Source organism: Halichoeres trimaculatus, unplaced genomic scaffold, assembly GCF_033239565.1.
Source record: "Halichoeres trimaculatus isolate MK-OKI-2021-1 unplaced genomic scaffold, fHalTri1.1 fHalTri1_scaffold_13, whole genome shotgun sequence".
In the NCBI taxonomy this organism is placed as follows: domain Eukaryota; kingdom Metazoa; phylum Chordata; class Actinopteri; order Labriformes; family Labridae; genus Halichoeres; species Halichoeres trimaculatus.
Window position 1 is genome coordinate 28,522,643 of NW_027437191.1, and position 24,830 is coordinate 28,547,472.

The 24,830-nt window shown below is 39.5% G+C and overlaps 1 protein-coding gene across 2 annotated transcripts in view; it reads left to right on the top strand.

Annotated features, from left to right (window-relative positions):
• The first annotated feature begins 2,421 nt into the window (after positions 1–2,421).
• Positions 2,422–24,830, top strand: part of fam184ab (family with sequence similarity 184 member Ab) — a 233,802-nt gene continuing 211,393 nt past the window's right edge. For both annotated transcript variants that reach the window (XM_074685172.1, XM_074685173.1), the window contains exon 1: positions 2,422–3,136. In XM_074685172.1, coding sequence (XP_074541273.1) covers positions 2,975–3,136 — 162 coding nt within the window. In that variant the 5' untranslated portion in view covers positions 2,422–2,974. The remainder of the gene's footprint in view (positions 3,137–24,830) is intronic.

A 24,830-nucleotide genomic window follows, 5' to 3' on the forward strand; every position in this document is an offset into this window, starting at 1 on the left:
ACACGCAGCAAAGTCCCAGAGTGTTAAAAAAAGCACATGGAAGCAGAAATAGCAACCATAGTGTTTGCGTCATCCTGGTGATTATGACTATGTGGGGTACTGCCTGCAGCTGCCATTCCAGTCACTTTAAATTTTTTATTTTGCTTCAGTTAAGCTTTGATGGATGAGGTGACGTCACTAAGATTCAACTTGATGCATTCATGTTCCATGGAAGAAAATATGACCTTTCATTTGGCAGTTGGATCCTGAGGGAAACATTCAGAAAATTGAGAAGAAAAATCATCTGAAACAACCTTTCATTTTGGGGAATTTATCTGACTTTGCTGAACTCTGCTGTATATCAGAACCATGGTCTGTTCTAAGTACCTCATATTACAAGGTAAACCACTCAGTTGTACAACGCCTATTTGTGTGGTATCTTTGTGAGGATAAACAAGAGGAGTAATGAGAGTTAACATTTGTTTTCAGAGCAGATGGTGAGCCAGGTTTTAATCTTTATGAAAACATGCAATGCCATGAAAGTTGTTGGGGACGTGACAGGACAGAGGCTCCCAAAGGATCTTTACCAGATGACAAAGACGTGACTGCTGATTACCACATGATTAACACCTTGACTTCTGTTCCTGAATATTACACAGATACATACACGAGGCTTTTTAAAATTACCTTTCAGGTCAACATTGAGACTTCTAGCTGCAGGAGAGGTCTCAGGTATTTGATATTTTTGTTTGAGACCAAAATAGCACTGAGTTTTGTTGTTGTTGTTTTTTTCAAGTTGTTCTTTGTCACAATTTTTGACATCTAGGACTGTAAAACTTCATTTTTCATTAACTTGGTAACATCTTGATGTTAAACATCAAAAGTTTTATCAATATTTCAATTAGGTTAAAAATTCTTGAGCACTAATGTTTATTCCAAACAGTGAAAGACAGCCAACTATAAACATACTAGCATCACAAGCATTCATTCATTCTATTTGCCAGACCTATTGATTTTTTATAACCACAGTAGTGAAGAAAGTGCATGAATGGACAAACCGCACTTCTATTGAGCATTGATTTGAGCTCAGTCTGACATAAAAATTATAAAGCCATTAAAAAAACAACTTTTGGGTTCAATGTGGAGTATGAAACAGGGCTCTACCTGCTACTAAAAGCACAATATTGTGCGCTGCCTGTGTACTGATTGTTCTTGAAAAGGCCCAGAAAGGAGAGCCAATTAAAAAAAAAAACAGCTATCACCACTGAGTTGGCAATTAATTAACTATTTTCTTGATCATTTTCAACCCTCTGCCCTTGATAAATCAAAGATATGCTTTTAATTATGTTTGAAGCAAGTGATGTTTGATGAATGGCTGATGTGATGACACTGTGTTGGGATGAGAACTGGCGAATAGAAGCCAATTACGGACAGCAGGTACAGATAACTGAGCTTTTTTTAGCTTTGCTGATTGACTCAACCCTTGTTTGAATGATTGGAATGTGTTTTTGAATTCCTTTCTACAATTAAAGTATTTTTCTTTATGGAGGTAAAGACTTCTTCCCTGTACAGAGGCCCTGAAGTGCAAAATAAGACAACAAGAATTAAAAAAAAAAAAAAGAGTGAAAGGGAAAATGCAAACCTAAAAGTGAAACTCATGCTGCGTTCCAGGAAACCCGTAACTTGGAAATTCACCAGTTGAAATCTCAGAGTTTTGACTTGAAAGAGTTCCCGGCAAATTATGACCTCAGTCTGAGCGCAAGGAATTCTGGTATGTAAACAAACCAACTGGGCAGAAATCATAAGCAAAAATCATTAAATCATCAAAGAAGCCTGCAACTTGCTCATTTGAGTAAAATGGAGGAGGGGAAACGCAAATAAGTTAACAGAAACTTATACTTTATATTTTATGGTATTTGTCGTTATTTTGAAACATATTTTTTATTGATTTATGCGCTGAAACTAGCAAATGCGCCAATGATAGCAGATGAATAACGTTAAACCAATACCTTGTTATGCCATATTGTTTAGTGTTCCACACATGAACTTAGCATGTCCCTCTAATTAAAAAGACGTAAAAGTACTTTCGACCAATCAACAACAATTCCTATCAGAGCAAAAACCTACCATTACCATCTCATTCTGTATTTAAATTTCTCTTTGGTGTTCACATTTCTCTTTTTTTTATTTTTTTGGATTTCCTATTTTGGTCCTATTTTGCACTTTAGGACCACCATAAATAAAGCTTTGCTGATTGACTCAACCTTAGAGTAATAAGTACCTGTATGCTTATGAAATCGTTCCTCCTACGCACTCTCGCTTTTACGTCACGTTATTCACATTTCTGGCTTTTAAATATGCTTTCAACCGCTCTTATCTCCCTTTTCCCGCAGCACTTGAACGCCGCGCTGCTCCCATCCTACGTGAATGCAGCATAAACTGTTGAGGTGATCCATGGCAACAGAGGAGCAGCAACCAACCGCTGAGCCTGTCACACAGTTTCTCGCTCTCACATACACACACATACACACATACCTTCAATCTCTGCTCTCTCTCCGTCAATGTAGCCGGAATGCGCCGAGGACGATTCACTCTTAACGGCTCCCGTTGAGAAATTTCGGTATCAAGGTGACCGACCGGGGAGCCAGTCAGCTGCCCGCAAACGGCTCCACATCCGCGCCAGGTGACAGCAGACAGGACCCGTGCCTCGGCTCACTGATAACAGCAACGGTTCTGAACGGACAAGATGGTAGTAGTGAATGTTTCCGGAGCTTAAAAATATTAAGTCGCTCATTTGGCGTGCTTTCACTGACTCCAAGCAAAATGAGACCAATTTTTAACTGTTTTTGGGCGAAACAGGCTTCGTATTTTTGACTATTTTTGGTTGTGTCTCGGTAAAAATCCGACACTGTCCCGGGTCCTCTCCGCCGTCTCAGCAGCAGTTTATCATCACAGCCGTTTATATCTATAAAGCATCAGAAACATCATAGTGAAGATGGCGACTGGGTCGGGTTGGCAGCAATATTACTGCCCTGCCGGTCAGGGGAAATTTACTACATCCTCGGGAACCAGCATGTCTTTTCAGTCCGGCATCGCCATGGAATATACCCAAGACCTGCACCTGAAGATGAGCAAGAAAATAGCACAGCTAACAAAGGTAAGGAGGCCTGTTCTTCACTCCCTGTGAGCGGTGAATCAACCCCGGGGTTAGACCCTGTTACCCCCGTTCTGGTGGAGAAGCGAGCACCAAACCCCGCCAAAAAAATTGCTAATTCAGTCATTCAGCTGTTGTTGGCTTGCTTTCCTGCACCTGACGAGAATATATTGATTTATGTTCGAAGTTCAGGAATCTTCTGGTACTTTCGGCGTTCATAAAACAGAAAAAGCACTTGTATTCCTGACGTAATTAATCAACTTTTGCATTGTTCCTTGCCTATGAGGGATGGAGGAAAACAGAGATTTTGATATCTTGATCTCACAAGATATCAAAAACTCTGTGCAACCCTATCAAAATAAATCCATTAGTTTTAGTACAAGAGTTGCAATTTCTTCCTTTTTTAATTTAAGTTTTTATTTGGCACACATTGTTATTTTTTGAAGCATGTGGTTAAGTAAGAAATCATAATGTTCAGTAAAACTCCCAATTGTACAAATGACAGACAGGGCAGAGCATGTGGAAAAAACACAGATACACATTTTTATAAAGTAGCCAGGATAAAAAAATGAAAGGAAAAAATGGAATGAATTATAAAAAGAAGGAAGAGAATGAAAAAAAAAAATAATAAAAAATTAAATTGTAGTAAGTTACTAAGAGAAGGTAGGGCAAAGGATTATACTTTCAATGTATTGACAGGATAAAGTGTTGAGTAAATTTACCTACATGTTGGTTTCTTGCATTGTTGTTTGTGTATAAGGGTCTGTCCATTCACACATGAGAAATATAAAATTAAAAGGTTAGAAAGATACAAAAGGAAATGCATGCATCATATAAATACAAGAATGAGCAGCCTGTTGCAACATTGCCCCAACAGTGACCCATGCCCCTGTCTGTCCAGACCCTCAAATGTCACAGAGACATGTCACATGCATCTCGATTTGCACATCTAGAATTGTGCAGACCTCTAATAGGATTTGGTGCATGTTCCTGCTCCTCCACAACAAAACGGCTCGCTTGGGAGGCATACGAACTGCCTGGAGGCTAAACCCCGCTCTGTTCAGATGCAGCATCCATCAATAGAGGGTCATTAGCGACGACAATAATCAGACCGGTCATGAATCACATTTGGAACACAGACTGAGCTGGCATTTTGTTTTACTTGCCAGAGTTGATGTTGTTCTAGGGGGCTTATAAATAATTATGCAGCTAAATAAGGCACTTCCCCCATACTTTGATCCCTCATGACGACAAGCAGTGCTTGGAATTAGACACAGATTGAAAATAAGACTTGAGGTCTACCCATTTAAATATCCTGGTACAGTACGATTTCCTTTACTCCTGCCTTATTTCTTATTTTTAGATAATCTCATGTTATACCAAGCTATTCCCCTGTTCTTTTCTCGGTGTGAGTGAGTGTTTTCATGTACATCTCGCTGAAATATTCATCTGCACAGTATGGAAGTTTGAGATGCAGCAGTATGTGTGCAGCATACGTTAAGATTTATAGGCTCATTATCAGGAATTAGTGAAGTATGACAGTATTTTTGCTCTGGCAGGAATGTCATTCATCCACACCTGTGGGATTTCAAGGGCATTTCCAAGGCGTCTTGCCCCCAGGAGCAGTTCTTTCATCTCTAACTCGGCCAAATGACAGGGTTCAGACTTCTAACACAAAGGAGCAACCTCCTCACAACATTCACCTGAGGTTAAAGTATGTTTACAGCTCCGGTGTGTTATTAACATCGAGCTGAAGGCCCGCCGGTGCCTCACGTGTGTTTCCAGGTGGTCTGTTTTTGGAGATACCTGCTCCTTGCTGCTGAATGATTCGACAGTCCGAATCTGTAATATCCTCCAAGGATTCACCACTGACACCATGGTAAGATTTGTGCTCTCTGTACTTCTCTTTATCACCAGGAAGTGGAGGCTGGGGAGGAAAAAAAAACATAATTCAGCGGCCTTGGGCTCAGTGTGTGCCAAGTTTTTGAGCAGTGCTGGCTCTTAAGAGTCACATTGAGAAGAAAATAAAAGTCTGTTCACCTTGTTAGTTCATCATAACACCCAGGAAGTGGACCAAGGAGATTACACATGGAAGATGTGATCATTTCCTTTGTGGAAATATTTTAAAATCTCATCCAGGATGTGTCTGTTGCTGTATTAAGACCATATCTCTTGAGCTGTCGTGCTTTTGAGCTCACCTTACCTGAAATGTAAATTCAACACAGCTGTCTCTCCTGGAATAAATGTGAGTTAAAAAGTTATTGCTTTTTACACTACAGGAAGTTTTGTGATTGTGTTTGTCAGAAATTTAACTTGCAAGTTTCACACAGTGACAGGCTGGTGAAAACTGAATTAAATAACCTTATTTCCTTTACAGGAGTAATCATAGCTGTGTCAAAGGCTGAATTGAATTCTTTGGCTTCATCTGAGTAAGTTCAAACCACAGGATGTTTACTAAACGTAGATGCTGCCTCTGTGTGTGAACTCCCAGAAAGGGTGACTCCAGACAGTGTATAGAAGTCTCATCGTACACATGTCTGTCACCCATTGATATGCCTACTCCCCTTTTAAATCTTTTATATAGATGGAGTTGGATGTAACTTGTTGGTTTTCTGGAGCCAGAACTGACCATGTTTTGAGGTAGAGAAAGAGTCACAAGTGGCAGGGATTGTCAGTTGGTAAAGCTGAGCGCTGGCTATGTGCACTTTAAAAACATATATGGGGGCCCAACATAAAATACCAAAGTGACAAGTTTCACTCTCCTCTCAAAGTTAAGGAGCCCAACTGGACTATATCCTGCTTTCTTGACACTTACTGATGCAAGGGGCTCCAGACCATGTGGAAAAGTTGAATCATGATGATATTATATTTCCCCAAAAAATACAAGTCACATGTGAGTCAGTGTTTAGGATTTGTGTAGGGGATCTGACACCTCAGCTTTTTTCCTACCCACCCAAATACTAAAATGAAGGACCATAATTTGAAAAAAAAGGAAGATATTTGAACAAAAACATCTCAACTTAAAATCGTTTAACACAAAATCCTGATACTACAATACATCTTTTTTTTTCCCACCACTGAAGCATGCTCTCTGTATCATATGACTTCCTCCTTCCCAGATTTTCCAGTTTACTGTGACTACTCTAGCAAGCTATAAGGGACATATGTAGAATTAAATAACAAAAATGCCCATAACTTCTAATTCTAGATATTTTTGCTGTAGTTTTGCCACATATGAGAGAAAAAAATCACTTTTGTTTACATCATTTATAGCTTACAGGAAGCTGTCGGTGGTTTCATCTCAAGAGGTGTAATGTATCTTGGGGCATCAGGGTGTGACAAGTGAGTCCCTGTCATTGTCAGAAGTTCTTACTTAGCGCACATTTGGGTGTTCCTTGCATACACAAAACTCCATATTATGAGTTCAGATTGTAGTCCCCAATGGGAAGCCATACTCAGTGTGAATGGCGTGATGGCACGTTTTGGACACAGCCATGATTAATGCATGAGTTGTGATTACACCAAGCCAAAGTGCCTAAAAGTTAAGAGTGGTGACATATTCACCAAGAATCCCACATATACAGTTTACAAAATCAAACTTCATTGACCTAAACCAGTGATTCTCAAACTTTTTTCAGTGTTGTACCCGGTATGATATGTTTTTTTTTTTTCTGTAGAGTACCCCCTAAAAAGCGCAAAACAGCTTTGGTTAGACATAAAAAGGTATAACAGCGTCATATTATTTGTGTCTACTGGATATAGTACTCACTTTATGAACTTAAACTTAAAATGGATTCAAACATTGATTCAATAAATAGTGTTGAAGGAATTTTGTTTGGTTGCTATTAGGGATGGGTACCTTTATATATTTGAAACAATCGGTATTGGTACTCAACGGTACCAATTTTCGGTACTTTTTTGTGTTTATGTGATAAAAATATTAATTTGTTCAATAATAAAGTATGTATTTTTTTTCAATATAACTTATTTATAACCTTGCAATGCTGTGTTCATGTCCAGCATGGAAAATCACCAACTCTTCCACTCTCTCACAGTGGCAAGGATGCATTTAGGTACCTAAACATGGTACCTTTTGATTTTACAAGAATCGGTTTTTAGATTTTTAGATTTTTGGTGCTTTTGACAGAATTCGGTCAGTACCTTTGAAAGTACCTAATTTGGTACCCATCCCTAGTTGCTATTTTTTTTAAAATACATTTTTGTATCTTGCCTACCCCCTGGAGTGCCCTCACATACCCCCATTCGAGAACCACTGACCTAAACTCTGATTCTGCTATGAAGTTTGACCTCTCAGTGCAGGATCTATGGCAGTTGACTCAACTTTGGATCAAGCCTCAAGTGGCCACTTGATGAACTGCACCTGTTGGCAAGTTCTTGTTAAAAACTGATGACCTACAAACTGAATTACCATAACTTCACCTGAATCACAATCTGTGGAGGTTTTCTTAAATAATTTTAGGTGTCAGTCAGATGTTGCTGTCAGGTCATCTTCAATACAACTTGAATTTGCAAAGACGATAGAGCAGGGGATTTTTTTTTCTGTAGGGCTTCTTGTTATTTACAAGTTCAGGGCAGCTTTTTGATCAGGATAGAGCCTTGGTAATAAGGATCCATTGTGTTGTCCACATGTGTGGTTGTTTTGTCTCTAAAGAATAAAGGGGCACTGGAAAGAAACGGGAGATTTGCAGTTGAAAGATGTAGTTTAATTGACTGAGAAGGGTGACTTTTTCAATCATCTTTGAGTGGAGATGTTATCACAAATCAAATATACCAGCAAATTTTATATGACCTTGTTTTTTTAAATCTGACACCACATTTTTTTAGTGTATTTTATTAATCACTCTCACTACTTGATACCAAATGGACACAAAACACAGATCAACCGCCCTCTCCAAGACAAACAGAAAAAAAAAATGCACAAATGCGCAAAACATTGTAACTAGCTGTGCCACCAGCTGTGCTGAATATTCATTTTAAATACAAGTCCTCTCTCTGTCATGTCAGTCCAGCTCTCTGAGGGATAGCAGAGCCATATAGTATCATCAGTGTATATTAATCTGGACACTAATGCTTTTGTAAACCTCTGCAGAGGATTACCCGTACTACACTGTACAGTTTAAATGAACACTGATGCTTCGTCATGCTGTGCTGTAACGCCGTGTGAAGAGCGTTTTTGTGTTTCAGCGTGTCATAACTCAGTTTGGGGTCGGTTTAACGGTGTTTTGTGATGCAGCCATAGAGGCTTGAATGAGTCTATCAGAGATGCATGTTTTTGAATGATGCTTTTTGAATGAACAGTGATAGAAAACAAAAGTAAACAAATGACTGAATTTGATCACATGTTTTTAATGATGGTACAGCCCCCGAGGATGGCGTCAGAAGATAAAAGCTGAGAAAAGCAGAATTGTCTGTTTCTACTCACCAGCAGGAACAACAGTGACAGTGAATGGTATTTTCATATGTCAAGTCACATGACTCGCACACACTCCCACAGGCGTCGCATCTGAGCCTGGCATCTCCCGTGCCTTGTTGTATTAGGCCACAACAAAGCAGGGGGGATATGGCCGATAGCATGCGGGCCATCTGCTCCTCACGCTGACCGCTGATCTCTGCCGAGTCAGAGCCACGCTCAGGAATAAAAAGCAAACCTTGAAACCTCTCCGAGCAGCCCTCTGACACATTATCGGCTGAGTGGCTTCCAGCTTTCTCCAGCTTGCTGTGTCTGAGGATGACTCAAGAGTGATTGAGGCAATCTGAATTTTTTAGCTCAGACTTTCCCTGGCCTACTTTAAACCCGAGTATGTGTTTTTGCACGGCTTGTTTGCATATCATTATTGATCTGAGACCTTTGAATTTGTGTCTTTCACAGTCATACATTTCCTAAATTTTGACTCGCTTGTTCCTCCTTAAATTTTCTGCTGTCTTATGTGTGCAGCAGTGTTGACGGCTCAGTTCAGTGCACGCCTGTTTAGCTGTAAAACTCGGGCTGTACACGCTTCATGCACAGTCGGTAAATCAGTCATTGATTGCTTTCCTCCTGTGACGTTAAATTTCATGATTCATGATGCAAGACTTGCTTGCTGCCACTGTCATTTAAGGCTTCATGCAGTAATTTTTAATCCCACAAAGCTGCTTTGCAGCCCTTTGTGTAGTTCAGGCTCTGCACGGATTTCACTGTCATCATGTTTTTTTTGAAAAGTCGTATTTCATAAGTTACACTCTCTGATGGTTTCTGCCTCTATTGTAGTGCCTCCGTCAAAAAGAAGGGAATGTAGAGGGGTTTTGCTGCTATGGCAACAAGTTTTATATAAATTATAATTCAGGGCAGTGGTGTGTAAGAATTGGGCCGAGGATTTTTTAAAGGGATAAGCCTGATTTTGTAGCCGGTTGGCAGCGAGCGTGGACTGGAGTTTCTGGTTGTTGTCACTGCGCTCGGAAAGAGCGGGCAGCATGTCATTATGCATTGTCAGGAAAATGCTTTATAACAAATACATTGCTTTGCCTAGGGTGTGTGACTGTGTGAGTGTGTGTATTTTTTTTCATTGTGTGTGCCTGTGTGTCATCAGCAATGCCTGACTGACTTTAGTGTCGAAGTGAATCAAAAATAGACCTCTGAGCTCTCCGCATATTTCTGGACGAGGGGATTCAAAGAGACAGAGATAGTGAAATACTGTAGTATACAGAGGGCGTACACGTGTGCGTGCGAGTGCGTGTGTGTGTGAAATGAACGTTCAAACCAAAAAATATCCACCGTCCTGCTCTGAAACTTCTCCAAAGCTCTGGACCAATTTCTCCTCGTCAGCCCCACGTCAGATTCTCTGATGATTACCTGTCAGACTCTCCTGTGGTGTGCGGCGTCTTGAGAGTCATTTTACAGCCCCAGAATGGTTTGGGAAGGATGTTGTGTCTGCACCGATTTGAAATAGTAAATATTAAACATGTTTAGTATTCATGAACAGATATCCTGTTGTGTGGAGCGAACCCCAAGGGCAGCAGCAGAGCACACACACTCTGTGGATTTTCATGTGGAACAGAAGAATAGGAAGCACTCAGGAAGCAGGCTGATTACAGAGGGAAGGACAACAAACACAGACATGTAAATGTGAGACTTCAAGTTCAATGGGTGTTAGAAATAGAGGCTTAATTTGTGGTGTCAACAAAATTGTTGTTAGCGAAATGGATGCTTAACAGTTTGCAATGTTTAGCTTGAAAACAATCAAGTTGTGGGCCATTTTCATTTACACTAAAGTCACATTAATCTGATTTTTTTTTAAGACTTTCAGTCAGGGATAGGTACCAAAATAGGTACTTTTATAGGTACCAACCATATTCTGTCTGTCGTACCAAGTACTAATTCTCATTAAATCAAATGGTAGCATATTTCGATACCTAAATACATCCTTGTGACTGTGAGGGAGTGGAAAAGTAGGCAATTTTCCATGCTGGACATGAACACAGCATTGCAAGTTTATATACTGAAAAAATAAAAATTTTGAATACCGTATTTTCCGCACTACAAGGCGCTTCTGAGTATAGGGCGCACCTTCAATGAATGGCCTGTTTGAAAACTGTTTTCATACATAGGGCGCACTGCATTATAAGGCGCATAGAGTAGAAGCTATAGTAGTGGCTGGGGTTGCGTAATGCATCCACTAAATAGAGCTGGGCTAAAGGGAATGTCAACAAAACAGTCAATAAGTCAGTCAAACTCAGGCTACATCCCCACGGAGCCACACATTTTCCTATCCAACTGTTTTCTGTGCTGTTTTCAAAAAAAGTGCGCTGTAAAGACGAAGCCGTTTCTGCCTTCCACAAAAGCTGTTTCCAGAGATCAGTTCAAATGCCAGACCTTTGGGGGGCGCTGTATTGCTCTAACAATGAACAAGAGAAGAAGCCTGGGCCAGCCTGTGAGCTAATGTTAGCACTTAGCAGAATTCCTCTTTACAGGTTCTCACTGCTTACCGCTGTTACTCCGGCGGCGCCCCCTAACTATGGTAGGGGTATATATAAGGCGGATCGGATTATAAGGCGCACCGTCCGCTTTTGAGAAAACTGAAGACTTTTAGGTGCGCCTTATAGTCGGAAAATATGTAATCAATATCGATCCACATATAAGGCACATCGGATTATAAGGTGCACCGTTGGCTTTTGAGAAAACTTAAGGCTTTTAAGTGCGCCTTGTAGTGCGGAAAATACGGTATCAATATTTATTACCACATTAACACACACAAAAGTACCCAAAATCGGTACCATTGAGTACTGATTGTCAGGTATCAGCAATGGTACGGTATTCTTTCCAATGTGAAAGGTACTCATACCTACTTTCAGTTTTAATGTTGGTTTAGCCATTAGAATAATGTACTTCACACACTGGCCAATCATTCCCATCATCAAGCATGAGCTTTTTCACATTTTTTCACATTTGGTCAGAAAACTCCAGTAGCATGTTCCTGGCTCCAGAATACTGTGCTGTAGGCATATAGAATAACAGAACCAGTACCTGTACAGCCATAGCACCACATACATATTAGCTTTGCATTAAATACACACCTGAACTGGAAATTAAGGCTGGATATTGCTAAGAACCTCATGATTCAATTTGATTCTATCTATTTTGATTTCAATTCTTTAAGTTGCAATTCAGTTCAATTCGATATTGATTGTAATGTTTCGATTATCAATTTTCAAGTCCATGTGAGCACATGTGGTATGTCAGCTCATGTTTTGGACCCATACAACAACCCAAACATTAGACCTCAAAGCTGAAGGAGCTGGCTTTAAGTTGCTGCTGCTGCTTTGGCTGCCGTTGTGTTGTCGTTTGGTCTCTTGTGGCCCTCGTCCATACAACGTGAATAACACACACAGCCCCTTCCACTTGCCAGGAGATGAATTGATTCAGAGGATTTGCTGAATTGATATTGACTTGGGAAATATTACGATGCATCGATTAATCAATATTGTTATCCACCCCTACTGGAAATAGACACTTGAAAATCACCTGAACATATACCCACCAGCCACTTGATTGGGAACACCTGTCCAACCACTCGTTAACCCAAATACCTAATCTGCCAGTCACATAGCAGAAACTCAATGCATTTAGACCATGTTCAGATGTAGCCGGGTATTTGGGAACACGTATATTTTTAACGTTTAGGCCTGTTGTCTACACGAAAACGCAGTTTTACGTCACCATAAACAATGTTTTCTGAAAACTGCAGCCGAAGTAAGGGGAAATATCGGGTTTAAAAAAAGGAGCCTGTGCAGAAGTGCCAAAAGTTGCTGTTCATCGAGAATCAACTTGAGGCTGGCTGCAGAAAGACCAGAAGTCACGTACAAACCCAGCCATAAACACAAACTTTTACAGTGTTAAAAATCATATTTACAGTCTGGTTCAGAAAACAGCTTGGGTCCAAAACGCTGATTTCACTATCCGCACTCACTATATGGTGAGTGAATTCTTTGTAACTCAGCAGTTTAGAAAATATTAGGATCGTTTTTTTTGTCCAATCAGAGACACAGCTCAGGTCATGTGACTGACAGGCACCCTGTAGCTGTTGGAAAGGAAGCTCAAAGTTGGCGTCATAACCAAGGGCTGTGTCCGCGAGCATCACAATAGGTGATTTTAGGGACTTTGAATGAGGCATGGCACAAACTGGTCTGAGTATTTCACAATCTGCTGATCTACTGAGTTTCTAGGCTGAGAATTTGGATTCAACAACTTGAAAGCATGGATCCATCCTGTTTACACCTGCTGCTGCTGGTGTAATGGTGTGGGAGATGTTCTCTTGGCACACTTTGGGCCTCTCAGTACCAAAACTCAATCCAGTAGAGCTCCTTTGGGATGTAGTGGAACTGGAGATTCTCACCATAGATGTTCAGGTGCATTAAGACAGAAAAACATGGACTGGATTGTTGTGCAAACTGGCTGAAACCTTGAATAACTTCACTGATCAGTGTATTTAATGGGTCATTTGTTGTGAAGGAATGTCAGAAATGAATGAAAAATGTGTCTGAGCATTCCCCAGTAGAGGTTCAATACACGATTCAGACTCCATCTGATTAATAGCTTATCAAAATCTTTCCTGATTTATGTGAAAGTTGACAACTGTTCAATGAAGGCCTGCAGCTCCACTGTATGACTAATCCAAAGTGTAATAGCCGGAGAGGACTGGGTGGTGTATTTTTGGAAATATATTAAAATTCTGCTTCAGCTTTATCGATCTGTATTGCTCTCAGAGATGCTTGTTGTTCATGCTTTTCTGCAAGGATCAATCATCTTCAGATTCTCAGTTATATTCCTTTGTCTGATCCTTATTCTTTAACAGAGAGACAAGCAGATGGAAATTCATTAACTCGGTTAAAAATCTCAAGCAGGGTAGTTTCTAATTTTTACATCCTGCTGTGGGAATGAACTGGTTATCTCCAGATAATGAAACAGGAAATAGTTTATCGATTCAAAAAGGCAACAACTGGAAAACTCGTCTCTAGCACCAGAAACGAGTGACATCCTGGTGTCTCAACCAGTCCAGTTCGTTTTCCTGGCAGAAGATCCTGCTGAAAACACACAAACACACTGTCATCCCTTGGCACAAACATTAAAGCCAAATTGCATGTGTGCGTGTGTATGTGTGTGTGTAGTGTGTGTATGCAGCATAATCCAGGGGTGGTGAAGCAGTGATCTGTGTAGCCTGGGCCCGGTTAGAGAGCAGATGGTCAGACCGACATGACTCCAGACTCGGGTATAAAGCAGGCTGATACAGCAGGGATTTTAAAGGTCGATACTGCTCATTCAAACCTAAGCTGCAGCATTTTTTGCTAATATTTACTTTTATTTTCCTGACTAGACACAAATTAAATATTTTTGTGCTGAAAAAAAAATCTGTGAATGTCCTCAGTTTTGAGAAGAAGTGTGGAAAATACTCCCACTACTACAGTTTTAACTGCTGCTGCTGCTATTATTACCTTTGGTGTTACTCTTGCAAGCCTCCTTCTGCTGTTACAACATTCTCTGTTGGAATTTGGGCAAAGAAGAGAAGTGTAGTTATGAGAACCTTGATATCCTTTATTCTTTGTGATCAAAAATGTCAATATCCCTCTGGTGTCAGTATTACTCCAGAGGGATCCACTTTACTGTGTTCAGACAAAGCTGATTTTATTTTCTTTCAGCTAAACACTTATGCTTTTCACCCTTCTGTGGCTCTGTAGTTTTATATTGTAGGTTTACTTAATTATACAACTCATTCTGCTTGATTTATGCCTGTTATCCAGGACAACAATTGTGCTTTTTCATTGGCTGATTTGGAGACCATGTTAGCCAATAGCTGATGTATAACGGCAGAATCGCATTGTAATTGCTGTTGCCAAAGATATGTTGTTACTTTGGCAAATATCATGGAAAAGAAAACAAATACATTGCTTGTGCCATAGTTTACGGAATATTACTGATGTTACAATCAGAAGCAATATTAAACTGTATCTGTAACATCAGTTACAAATACTAGCCAGTAGCCAACTTAAGCTACCTGGGGACAAACTCATCATACGTTCTGCAGGGGTGAGTATTGGCAAGAACCTCTCAATACAGTACGCATCACATTACTAGTATCATGATATATTGCAGGATCACAACATTGTGATATATTGCAATATTCTACACAGTTGACTAAGAAAAAGTAAAGATGATATTTATATTAATCAATATATTACTCAAAATTAAGAGGACCAAGGAAAAAATTGAAGTGCATGGCATACTGACTTGCTCAGTGCAACAAAAACCCACATTATCAAGTTTTAGAAAATAGATACACTGTAGTAGCTCGTCCGCGCCATCTACTTTAGAAGTATGAATGTTGTATTTTACTTCCAACTTAGCTAAAGTATGAATTTTTTTTTTTTTACAAAAATATTGATACTAAGAGTTGAAATATTGATATTATATCAGAGGTCAAAGTATACGTATTGCAGTATCAATATTTTTTACACACCTCCAATGTCCTGTCAAATGAATGCACAGAAAAGATTTCAGAGAGCTTAGCTTGTGTTTTTAGACACCATAGACCATATAGTAATGTAGAACCGTTAATTACATTTGCATCGTATTGGTTGATGATGTAGCTAAAACATTAGCTCTGGTTAGCATGCTAGTTTTCCTGCTTCACATTGGGGTATTGTCACATCCTTTTCAGGTTCTGTCCCATAACTACCTGCTAACCATACAAGCCTGTCTGTAGTGTCTGCAGGTTTTTTTGTAGGCCCAACCCGCCTGTCTAAATCTGTCAGTCTTTCTCTACAATAAAACATTTTACCAGCTTTTCTCAGAATCAAAATAGCCAAGTATCTTCAAGAATACAAGGAATTTGACCCCGGCTTAAACTGCACTCTCTTCGTACAGTTATTGTGGATAAACACTAGGTATAACAAAATAGAAAAAAATAGAGATTAAGTAGCAAGAACAAAGTAATGGTGCTAATAATTATGATAATAAGGAACTTTGTACAGTGGAGATTAAAATCGTTTACACTTTTGGGTTAAAATAGTGCACTGAATAAGATTTTAAAGAAATGTGCAATTTGCTAAAGAAAAATGAAAGATGAATGTGCAAAGAGAAGAAGACAGGCTGTAGCTGTACGTGAGGTTTATGAATGATTGTTTCATGGCAGGGTTGACTGTTCATCAGTGTGACGGCCTGGGGAAAGAAACTGATCCTGTGTCTGGATGTCCTGATTCACAGAGCTCTGTAAAGCTGGCCAAAAGGGAGCACTTTAAACAGTTATTTGCCCTGTAATTACACATTTTGATTATAGATATGCCAAAAATAAAAAAGAGGAATATATTAAATGTTGTGCTTGTAGCTTTTGTACATATGAATGGGATATAAACACAAGATGCCTGTGCTCTGAAAGAAAAGGTTTTCAGTAAAGACCCCTGATATCCTGTGTTTGCCATCACGGCCCTTAGTGGCAACCCAAATAGCATTACTATTTCATGTGTCTCAAGTTTTATAGCAATATGATGTCACTGGACAGCCAAAGGATATTTATTGCTGTCCATATAACCAGTATCTAAGAGGCTATATCATATCCCTATTGAACACAATTAAACCAGAGCAGAAATGGTCCCTTACCGTGTGTCATGCCATGGTGTGTTCACAACAAAAAGCTTATTTTTAAGAAGATATAATGGAATTAATCGATGATACTTCATTTGGATCATTCTGCATTGAGTCTGTATCAGATGACAAACTTTTATTTTAGAAGTTTGTAATTTGATAATGACTCTTAGCTGTGATGCTTCCACTTTAGAGGAAATCTTTTGAGGTAATGGATTCTTGGGCAAGGAAAGTGTCACGTTTAGTGAAGTCACAAGAGAAAGAAGAACCAATTGCAAGCTTTTAAAAGACAAACAAAGAAATCAATATCCCATTGGAAAAAAAATCAGGACCCGACAAAGATGTCCAAAAGTAAAGTAGAACTTCCTCAAGAGCCTTTGAAAATGATAAGGGTGGGGCACATAATCACTAAGTACATCAAAGCACGAACAAAGCATGATCAAAGGAACTTGGTGTAAGTTGCTTTAATTTTTTTTCTTTGATTTTGACCCATTACAAAAGATGAAACTCAAATAAGCTGCTATCCAATTTGAGGCAATGTCTTTGATAGAAATTGTGAGTTTTGTGTCTTTTTCACATAAATATCCCCTAAAACGTGCATTTGCCAAAGTGCTGAAGAGAGGATTGGGTTTAAATGAGGGAAATAATGACACACAGCAACATCATTAATGTTCTGATCAGTTTTTACACTGATACAGTAGAAACTATCTTTGTGAAGTCTGAGACACTGCTAAAATCACATACAGGGACGACTGAGGAAGCGCCACAGCAGGAGAAATCTCTGATGTTAAACAAACCACAAAGTTCAAAGCTCTCTTACATGGTTTGATTTTTAATACACTTTGTGTTACTCTCCCAAAGTCCCAGATCAAGGACATCTTTTTTTCTGCAAAGCTATTCGCTGCACATAGCCTTTTTTTGCTTTTATTTGACAGGACATCTGAAGAGAGACAAGATATCTTAAGATTGAAGAGTTGGGCATGACACGCAACTGAAGGTTGAGGTCGAAAACGATCCTAAGGCTGCTGCGTTGACGTTAGCCTCGGTTGGGTGCACGCTTTAACCACAGAGCCAAATTGGTGCTCCGCAAAATTATTTCCTGTTAAAAGATAATGCAGTGTGTTAAACTTGTCAGGTCACACTGATCTGAAATCGTTCATAGAAAGTAAAAAAGAAAAGCGGTGGTCTCGGGAGGCAAACCAATCAGGTAATGCGTCTCCACGTATTTCATGGGGAGCTACTGAGTGTGAAAGGTGTAAAAGATGCAGGGCCAGGGAGGCAGCAGAACACGCTGAGTGGCATTTCATCAAAAGCTGTTATTTTTCTATCGCTGGAAACATGAAATTTCGAGGAGGTGTGATGTCACCGCTTTGGTCCCTGAGAGTCTGTTTCTGAAGGTGACGAACTGGAAACTCCAGGGCCATGCATTTCAGATCTGTAATCTCTTGTATAAAATATAAAGAGAGTCGAAACACAAGGGAGGTCTGCGTGCGCGTGTGTGCACGATGGCCTGCTGCCGCCGCTTTTGCTGTAGGGAGTCCAGCTTATTAACCTCTGCAGGATGCTCCTTCACTGATTGTCACAATTCTCTGTCAGATTTCATTAAGATACGCCCACACACTTTCACACACACATACACACACACAGACAAGGAAGAAGATTGGGAAGAGAGAGTGGAGGCATATTGGCCCCAAGCGCTATCCACAACAAATAAAACACTCCTGACATGCTTGTTCACTTCCACACACACATTCGAACACACACACAAAACGCGTAGTAGATCTAGCGAGGTGTGTTTGGACGATAATTTGATGAGTCATTCTTAATGTGTGACCTTGAATGTCTCTTCTGCCTCTTGGACAGCCCCAAGCCACTTTCCTACTACGCTTCCCCGGGCTGCTTTCAGTTGGCTGATGCAGCAGCCAATCGTGTCACAGCGACAGGCGAGACAGAGTGCATTGCCAGTGAATAGTTGGCTGTTATATACGCTTGATTTATCTGACAAATATTTTGTTTTATTCTTTCTCCAAGGAGCCAGTAAGTGCCTCCTACCTTCAATATGCTGAAGGTCTGTCTGTAAACACAGCCAGTCGGGTTTTATTAAAACTGTTATGAGATGTCTGACCTGAGAGATCATTGCTGCATGGTGTGGTGGGATCAAAACAGACTGTGAAGGCTGCCTCGCTGAGGTTTTTAAACTGTTAGGGCATGGAATAAAGTGTTTTGTTTCATAATAAGTACCAGTAAATTTCATACAAAACATTATAAGCGCCATCAAATGCATCAAACTGTCTCATAGGGCCGTTTTCAGGTTTTCTCCTAGAGTGGCAATCTGAATTGTAGCGGATTAGGGCCTGTGTCCACTGATGACATTTTTCTGTGCTGGAAGCAAAGGTCAAGGAACCTTGCATAATGTTATAATTAATAATATTAATAACAGTGGGACAAAGAGTTAGACGTAGATTGGAGACTTGACTGAGTTGACTTATGAACTGTTTGCTGGGAGACTTACTTCCTGTCTTAGCCCCTCCCCTTTTTTGGTTTCTGGTTTGACCAAAATGCTAGGTTGAGACAGCATTTCCAAGATGGCTTTTACCATTGTTTGGATTCAAACTCCATTCATAAACCAACATGAGATGTATATAGAAAAGAAAAACAGTTCATGTATGAAAACACTTAATAAGACACATTTACAAAATGTTACACTAGTAATAGAAAAGGGGTTGGCCATCAGGTGTCAACCTGTGGACAAAAATTGGTTAACATTGGCAGAGATTTTCACTAGACTTTAGTAGGAATGGCTTGAAACGACACGGTACCAACGCCCGTTACCTGGCAATCGGTATCAACACTCAACAATACCTTTTTTCTGTACTTCTTTGTGTTTGTGGTAAAAAATATAAATTTGTTTAATAATAAAAATTATTTTTCTTTCCATTTAACATATTAATTCTTCAATAGATAACCTTCACAGTCACAAGGATGCTCTTAGTTACCTAAATATGGTACCTTTTGATTTTATGTGAATCTGTACCTGGTACTTTTGACCCAATTCGTTCCGTACCTAATAAAGTACCTTATTCGGTACTCATTCCTAGACTTGAGCCTGTTTTTTAACTTCTGCATCAGATCAACATCATAGACGCTGCAAAACACCTGAGGATAGTTTCATGTCTATAACTGTTAGATTGCCTGTTTCCAGTCTTGCTATATTTCTGCTGGCTTTTTCACTGTAATTTTGTGCACATTATGTTACATTGTAGCTGATACCAGAGCATGTAAGCAGCGCAAAGCAGGAGTTATTTTTTTCTGTGACGGGGGAGGTGGAGCTCAATTTTCACTTGTTTTTGCTCACAACATGAGTCTGATGTATGACCAAGTCTCTGCCAAAATCTAATTAAGTACAGTATATATTCTATTACCACCCACCTATTTGGGGCCTAAGGTTTTAACTAAAGATAGGTACAATATGCATGTACATATACATTTTGAACAAATGTAGAACGAAAATGCAATCCGGTCGAGCACTAAGCAGTTATAGGCAGAGGGGCATAGTGGGACTTAAAGCAGGGACCGACGGAGGCGGACACCTCAGGTAGCGAAGAGAAATTCTCGTCACTCAAATGCTCTGGCTGATGCATGTTCTCATTATCCTACAGCAACTGTTACAAGGAAGAATAGAGGGGGAATGTTTGGCTGGTGTACAGGGAGTCTGGAATTGTTGTAACTTCGGGGAAACACAATCCAGCTAAGCGAACCACTCACATGACTTGGTGTTTAATTTTGGAGAAAGGTAGGGTTAAGCTTTGGCAATGTGTATAAGCTTCTGCTAGGTATGCTGGCTACATAGAGTAACGACATAGGCCAAGCATCAATCTGACACAGAAGCATAAACCAGACTTTAGTTTTTCTAGTTGCTGCTGCTGATGACAAAACAATTTTTTTTAGTGTCATTAAGTTTTTACATCTTGAACTTTATGAATTTAGGGAAGCATAAACTATACAATTGATTAATGGTTGATGATTTATTATAAAAAATAAGTGGAAAATGTTCCAGAGTTAAAAAGAGGAAGCACTGTCAGGAAACCAGCTAAAACGGACAAGACTCAGTCAGTGGAGACAGGCCCTAAGTGGGAAATTTTTATGACATTCGTTGTGAATTAAGTTGTTTTTATAAAGTGAGGGCGTCAGAAAATGGCGGACTTCCTGATTTGAGAACGGCAAGGAGAGTTGAAGCAATGAAAAATATATGACTACAATAAATAGTTTCTTTTTTATCTTTTTTTATCTATTTTAATACAAACTCTGCTAATGTGGCGTTGGACACACATAGTCTGAAATTGCTCTGACTGATGTGGTAAAAAGCCCAGTTGGATGTTCAAACAAGACAAGACTTCACCCAAAGGTTCATGTCCTTTGTGAAACCACAAATCCTTGTTGTGTTTGAATCTACTGCATTTTTCCTCGACCCTAATTATGTCATTTTCATGCCAGTGCTTAAAACATGTTCAGTATTATGTTAACCGCAAGTTAGAAAGGGAAAAAATAGTAACTCTGTCTTTGTGGTTTCTGGGCTTACAAGCTTAATTTATCAAATCCTTTCACTCAAAAAAATGCACCACTCACTGAAAATCCACCCCTGTAGAATCCTGTGTAGTAATGAGGCAGAAATGTTGAAAGCAGGTTCATATAAGATTTGACACGTATAGAGAGAGGAAGCTAGTCTCAACATTTTATACAAAGCCTCAGATCCTTTACACCTGTCTGCTCCTGTCTTAGCTTTCTCCACTTCCCTCTTTGTAGCAGTCCAACAGCGGAGGAGAGCTCTGTCTATGCACACCGAGGCTTCAGCTTGTTCCACTACAACAAAAATTTGTCAGGAAACAAAACACGGGTATAGCACAAAGAACAGGACATTTCATTTCTCTGTATGAGACAGGGCGAAGAGAGTTGGATGTAACACTTCATCGCTTTGCTACAAATGGCCTGGAACAATCCTCCACTTTGCACAGGATTGTTTAACTGTGAGGGCTTTCAGGTGATGTAATCGTCCTTCTGGTGGCCATATTGAAACGGAGCGGCTTGTGGGCAAGAGCAGCTGTGCAGTGTTGTGTTTATAGTTGCACTACATATCCACGTCATTAGTGTTGCAAAAAAAGAGGGGATTTTTAGACCGTTCCTGCAAGGAAAAAGCTATACAGTACAAATCCATGCTGGCGACAATGAGATGAAAAAAAACATTGGCTACAATTTTGCTATCTGACTCCAAATGAAAGATATCTAAAACATCAAATGGGACAGTATGTGATTGTTCCTCTCCTCTGGATGGTTTCCTCAGTCAAAGCTAGAAAATGTAAGCCTCTAAAAGTGATCATTCTGCCACATGGAGGCGTTAGCTGACTTGTTAACCTAGTTTTGAAGTCGTCCGAGGTCATACTAAGTACAGTACTTGACCCAGTTCCTGAGTATTGTATGGGGTCACATGATCCCTGGTGTGGCACTGAATTATAGACATCACATCGTTTTGGTTTGCCAGTCTTGGAAATTAAGAAATTTTGACAGCAAAGCATTACTGAATGATACATAACAAAATATCTCAGAGACTTCCTGAAATTTTCTAAATCATGTAGCATGAACAGCCCTTGCAGCGGGTGATTGCATGGTTTACGGGCTGGTACTGAAATTAGTTGCATAATAAAAAGGCTAAGCTGTGGAGAATGCACTTGTTATTGAGGGCCTGTGTCCACCAAAGGGCCTGTGTCCACTAAAGGCATTTTCGGGGGGGTTATTGTTTTTTTGTTGTTGTATATTTTATATTAAACCATTGCAATTCGGGGCTGTTAGTGCTGCTTTCTGTTTTTGCACTCACAACATTTTTACTTTAAATTGTTAAGCTTTTGATACACAGCTGTGCTTGTGAATGGCCCTTTTCCATTAGAGACCAAAACGAATAAATTGTAGTATAAATAAAAAAATAAAAAAATTGAAAAAGTAAAAAAATTCTAATAACTGAGCTGTGGAGAATGCACTCATTGTTGAGGGCCTGTGTCCACCAAAGGACCTGTGTCCACTAAAGGCATTTTCAAGGGGGTTGTTGTTGTTGTTGTTGTTGTTGTTGTTGTTGTTTTGTATATTTCAAAGTAAACCATTGAGATTTGAGGCTGTGAGTGCTGTTTTTGCGCTCACAACATTTTTACTTTAAATTGTTCAGCTTTTAATATACAGCTGTGCTTGTGAATGGCCCATTTCCATCAGAGACCAAAAACGAACAAATGCTAATATGAAAAAAGGAAAAAAAAAATAAACTGAAAAGTAAAACAATCTAATAACCACTTTGTCATATACAGAAGTTCAGTACTAAGAGATAACACAACCACAGTTTTCTTTTCAAGGATACATTTTCAATGTCTAAAACTGCTAAAGTGATAACACAATTTCTGTTAGTAGGTCTTTCACTTTTGTTGCAAAAATTCCTTGAACAGGAGCAAATATGAAGCATACAGAGCAACTGAATTTAAAACATGGTTCAAGAAACAACTCAGAGATGCGTTTATGCCATGAGGAAGCTTTTATAGTCCAGCAACAGTAAGTGGTAAGTGTTGAAAATGTATAAAAGCTCTAAAATCAAGGCTGGGGGTCCAAAAACTGCTGTTAGTGGACACAGGCCCTTAAAGAAGTATATTTTAAAGCTATGGGATGTATTTTTCATTATTTGCTAAAAAATAACTTATGTATTAGAGACATGTCTGATTACAAATGTGATGTTGGTTATTGCACTCCGTTACCAAGTCTCAAAAGTTTTAAAATAGCATATCCCTGAGCCGCATTGTTCCCTCGTTTACTTCAAACAAACTGTCAAGCATGTCATGCTGTAAGGTGCCGTAGTAGCATAGCACTCAAAATGAACAAAATCAGGACAATAAAGAAAATCAAAGGTAAAGACCTGCCAACGTGCAGGCTTTTGTGTGGAAAAACAAACATTGCTGCATTAATTTGCAAGTGGGTACATTTAATTGGCTGAAAAAGACATAAACAAGCTGTCATTAGCGGGAATGGTGGGCCAGGTTTCTCTTTATCTGCGCCCATTTTATTTTACATCAAACTGATCTATTGTGCTTCCTTCTGTTGCTGTTTATTTCAGCCAACGAACCTGCCTGGATCTGCCTTATTTAATTAAACTGTGCATGGACAAAGGAAATATAAAAATATTGTCTTAATAATTGGATTTTTTATGCGTTTTGAGGCCCTGGAGTGGGTTATGTTGTTTTAAATTACCAATTCCTGATATGGCCAAATATCTGGATCAGCCTTGAGGAACTAATTCTGCCAAAATGCCACTCTGAAGTGCCGACCTCCCCTCTGACACCAGCCCACACATTTAACTCAAAAAGGGAGCGTTTTGGCAGATATTGTCAGGAGCGAGTAAGCGTCAGGATTTTCGAGGCTAAAGTCAGCTTCGACTTTTTCTTGTCTTGGCAGCAGCCTGAGTCTACACGGCCACAAGGGACCTGTCTTCACTCTCCAGGTTCTTTTTCTCCCTCCTGATGGGAGAGACTTTAAAAGCCCACCCCACACTTGCAGTTAACCCTCTTCCTCCCATTAGTAACGTTCAGATGGGTTTTTAAAACTCTACCAGGAGGCACAACCACAGCTTTAGGCGCTGGCTTCCACATTATGCTTCTGCTGAGTAAGGTGAAACACTTCCCATTTTCCTCAGCAGGGTTTACTTTATGCTCTCACTTCTCTTAGCTGTTAACAAATGTTTGTTAAGGAGATTCACTTCTAGGATGATTATGCTCATAGCATGAGTACTATTATGGTTGCTATGTTAGTTATATAATGTTGGAGATGCAGTGAAGCGTTTGCTGCAAAAACTGAAGCATTATTTAATCTTATTTAATTACTCTTCCCATAGAGTTTTGCTGCTTTCGAGGTTATCTAGATTGAACAAAACACTGGCAGGGTTTAAATGCTATGTAAAAAAAACAATGAATAAATCATTGATAAGTGAATTTTGATTAATGGCATTACATATTCATCACATTACACCCCCCAGAGTTTTTACATATATCTTTCAGAAGCAGTGAAGTGCAGGCCTGGAGGATATGAGAAAACATGCAATATGGGATTGCAATGTTTAATATTACATTAACATTATAAAGAATGTTGAATAAATTAACTAATATTTGGTGAAGAGCAGCACTGGACTGTAACAGCTATGCATATGTTCTAATGTATCCCAGGTTTTTCAGTTATAATGCTTATTTGTAAAAATGCCAATCTGTGACATCACAAATTGGGAAAATCCTGTGTCCCTCTTGCACAACTCTTGTGTGACTTTTTGATCAAGCCATTTAAAGCAGGCTGAAATTCTGGAATTAGTCCAATACAAGTTTACCTCATAATTTGAATCTTTGCCCATATTTTAGGGCTGAGACGCCATTATCGCTACTCAATTATTATACAATTTTTTGGGTGCTGATTGGATTTGAAACTCGATTCTTCCATATTTACAAATTTTAGCGATTTTTAGTTCGCTTTTTTAACACCAGATCATGGGAAAAA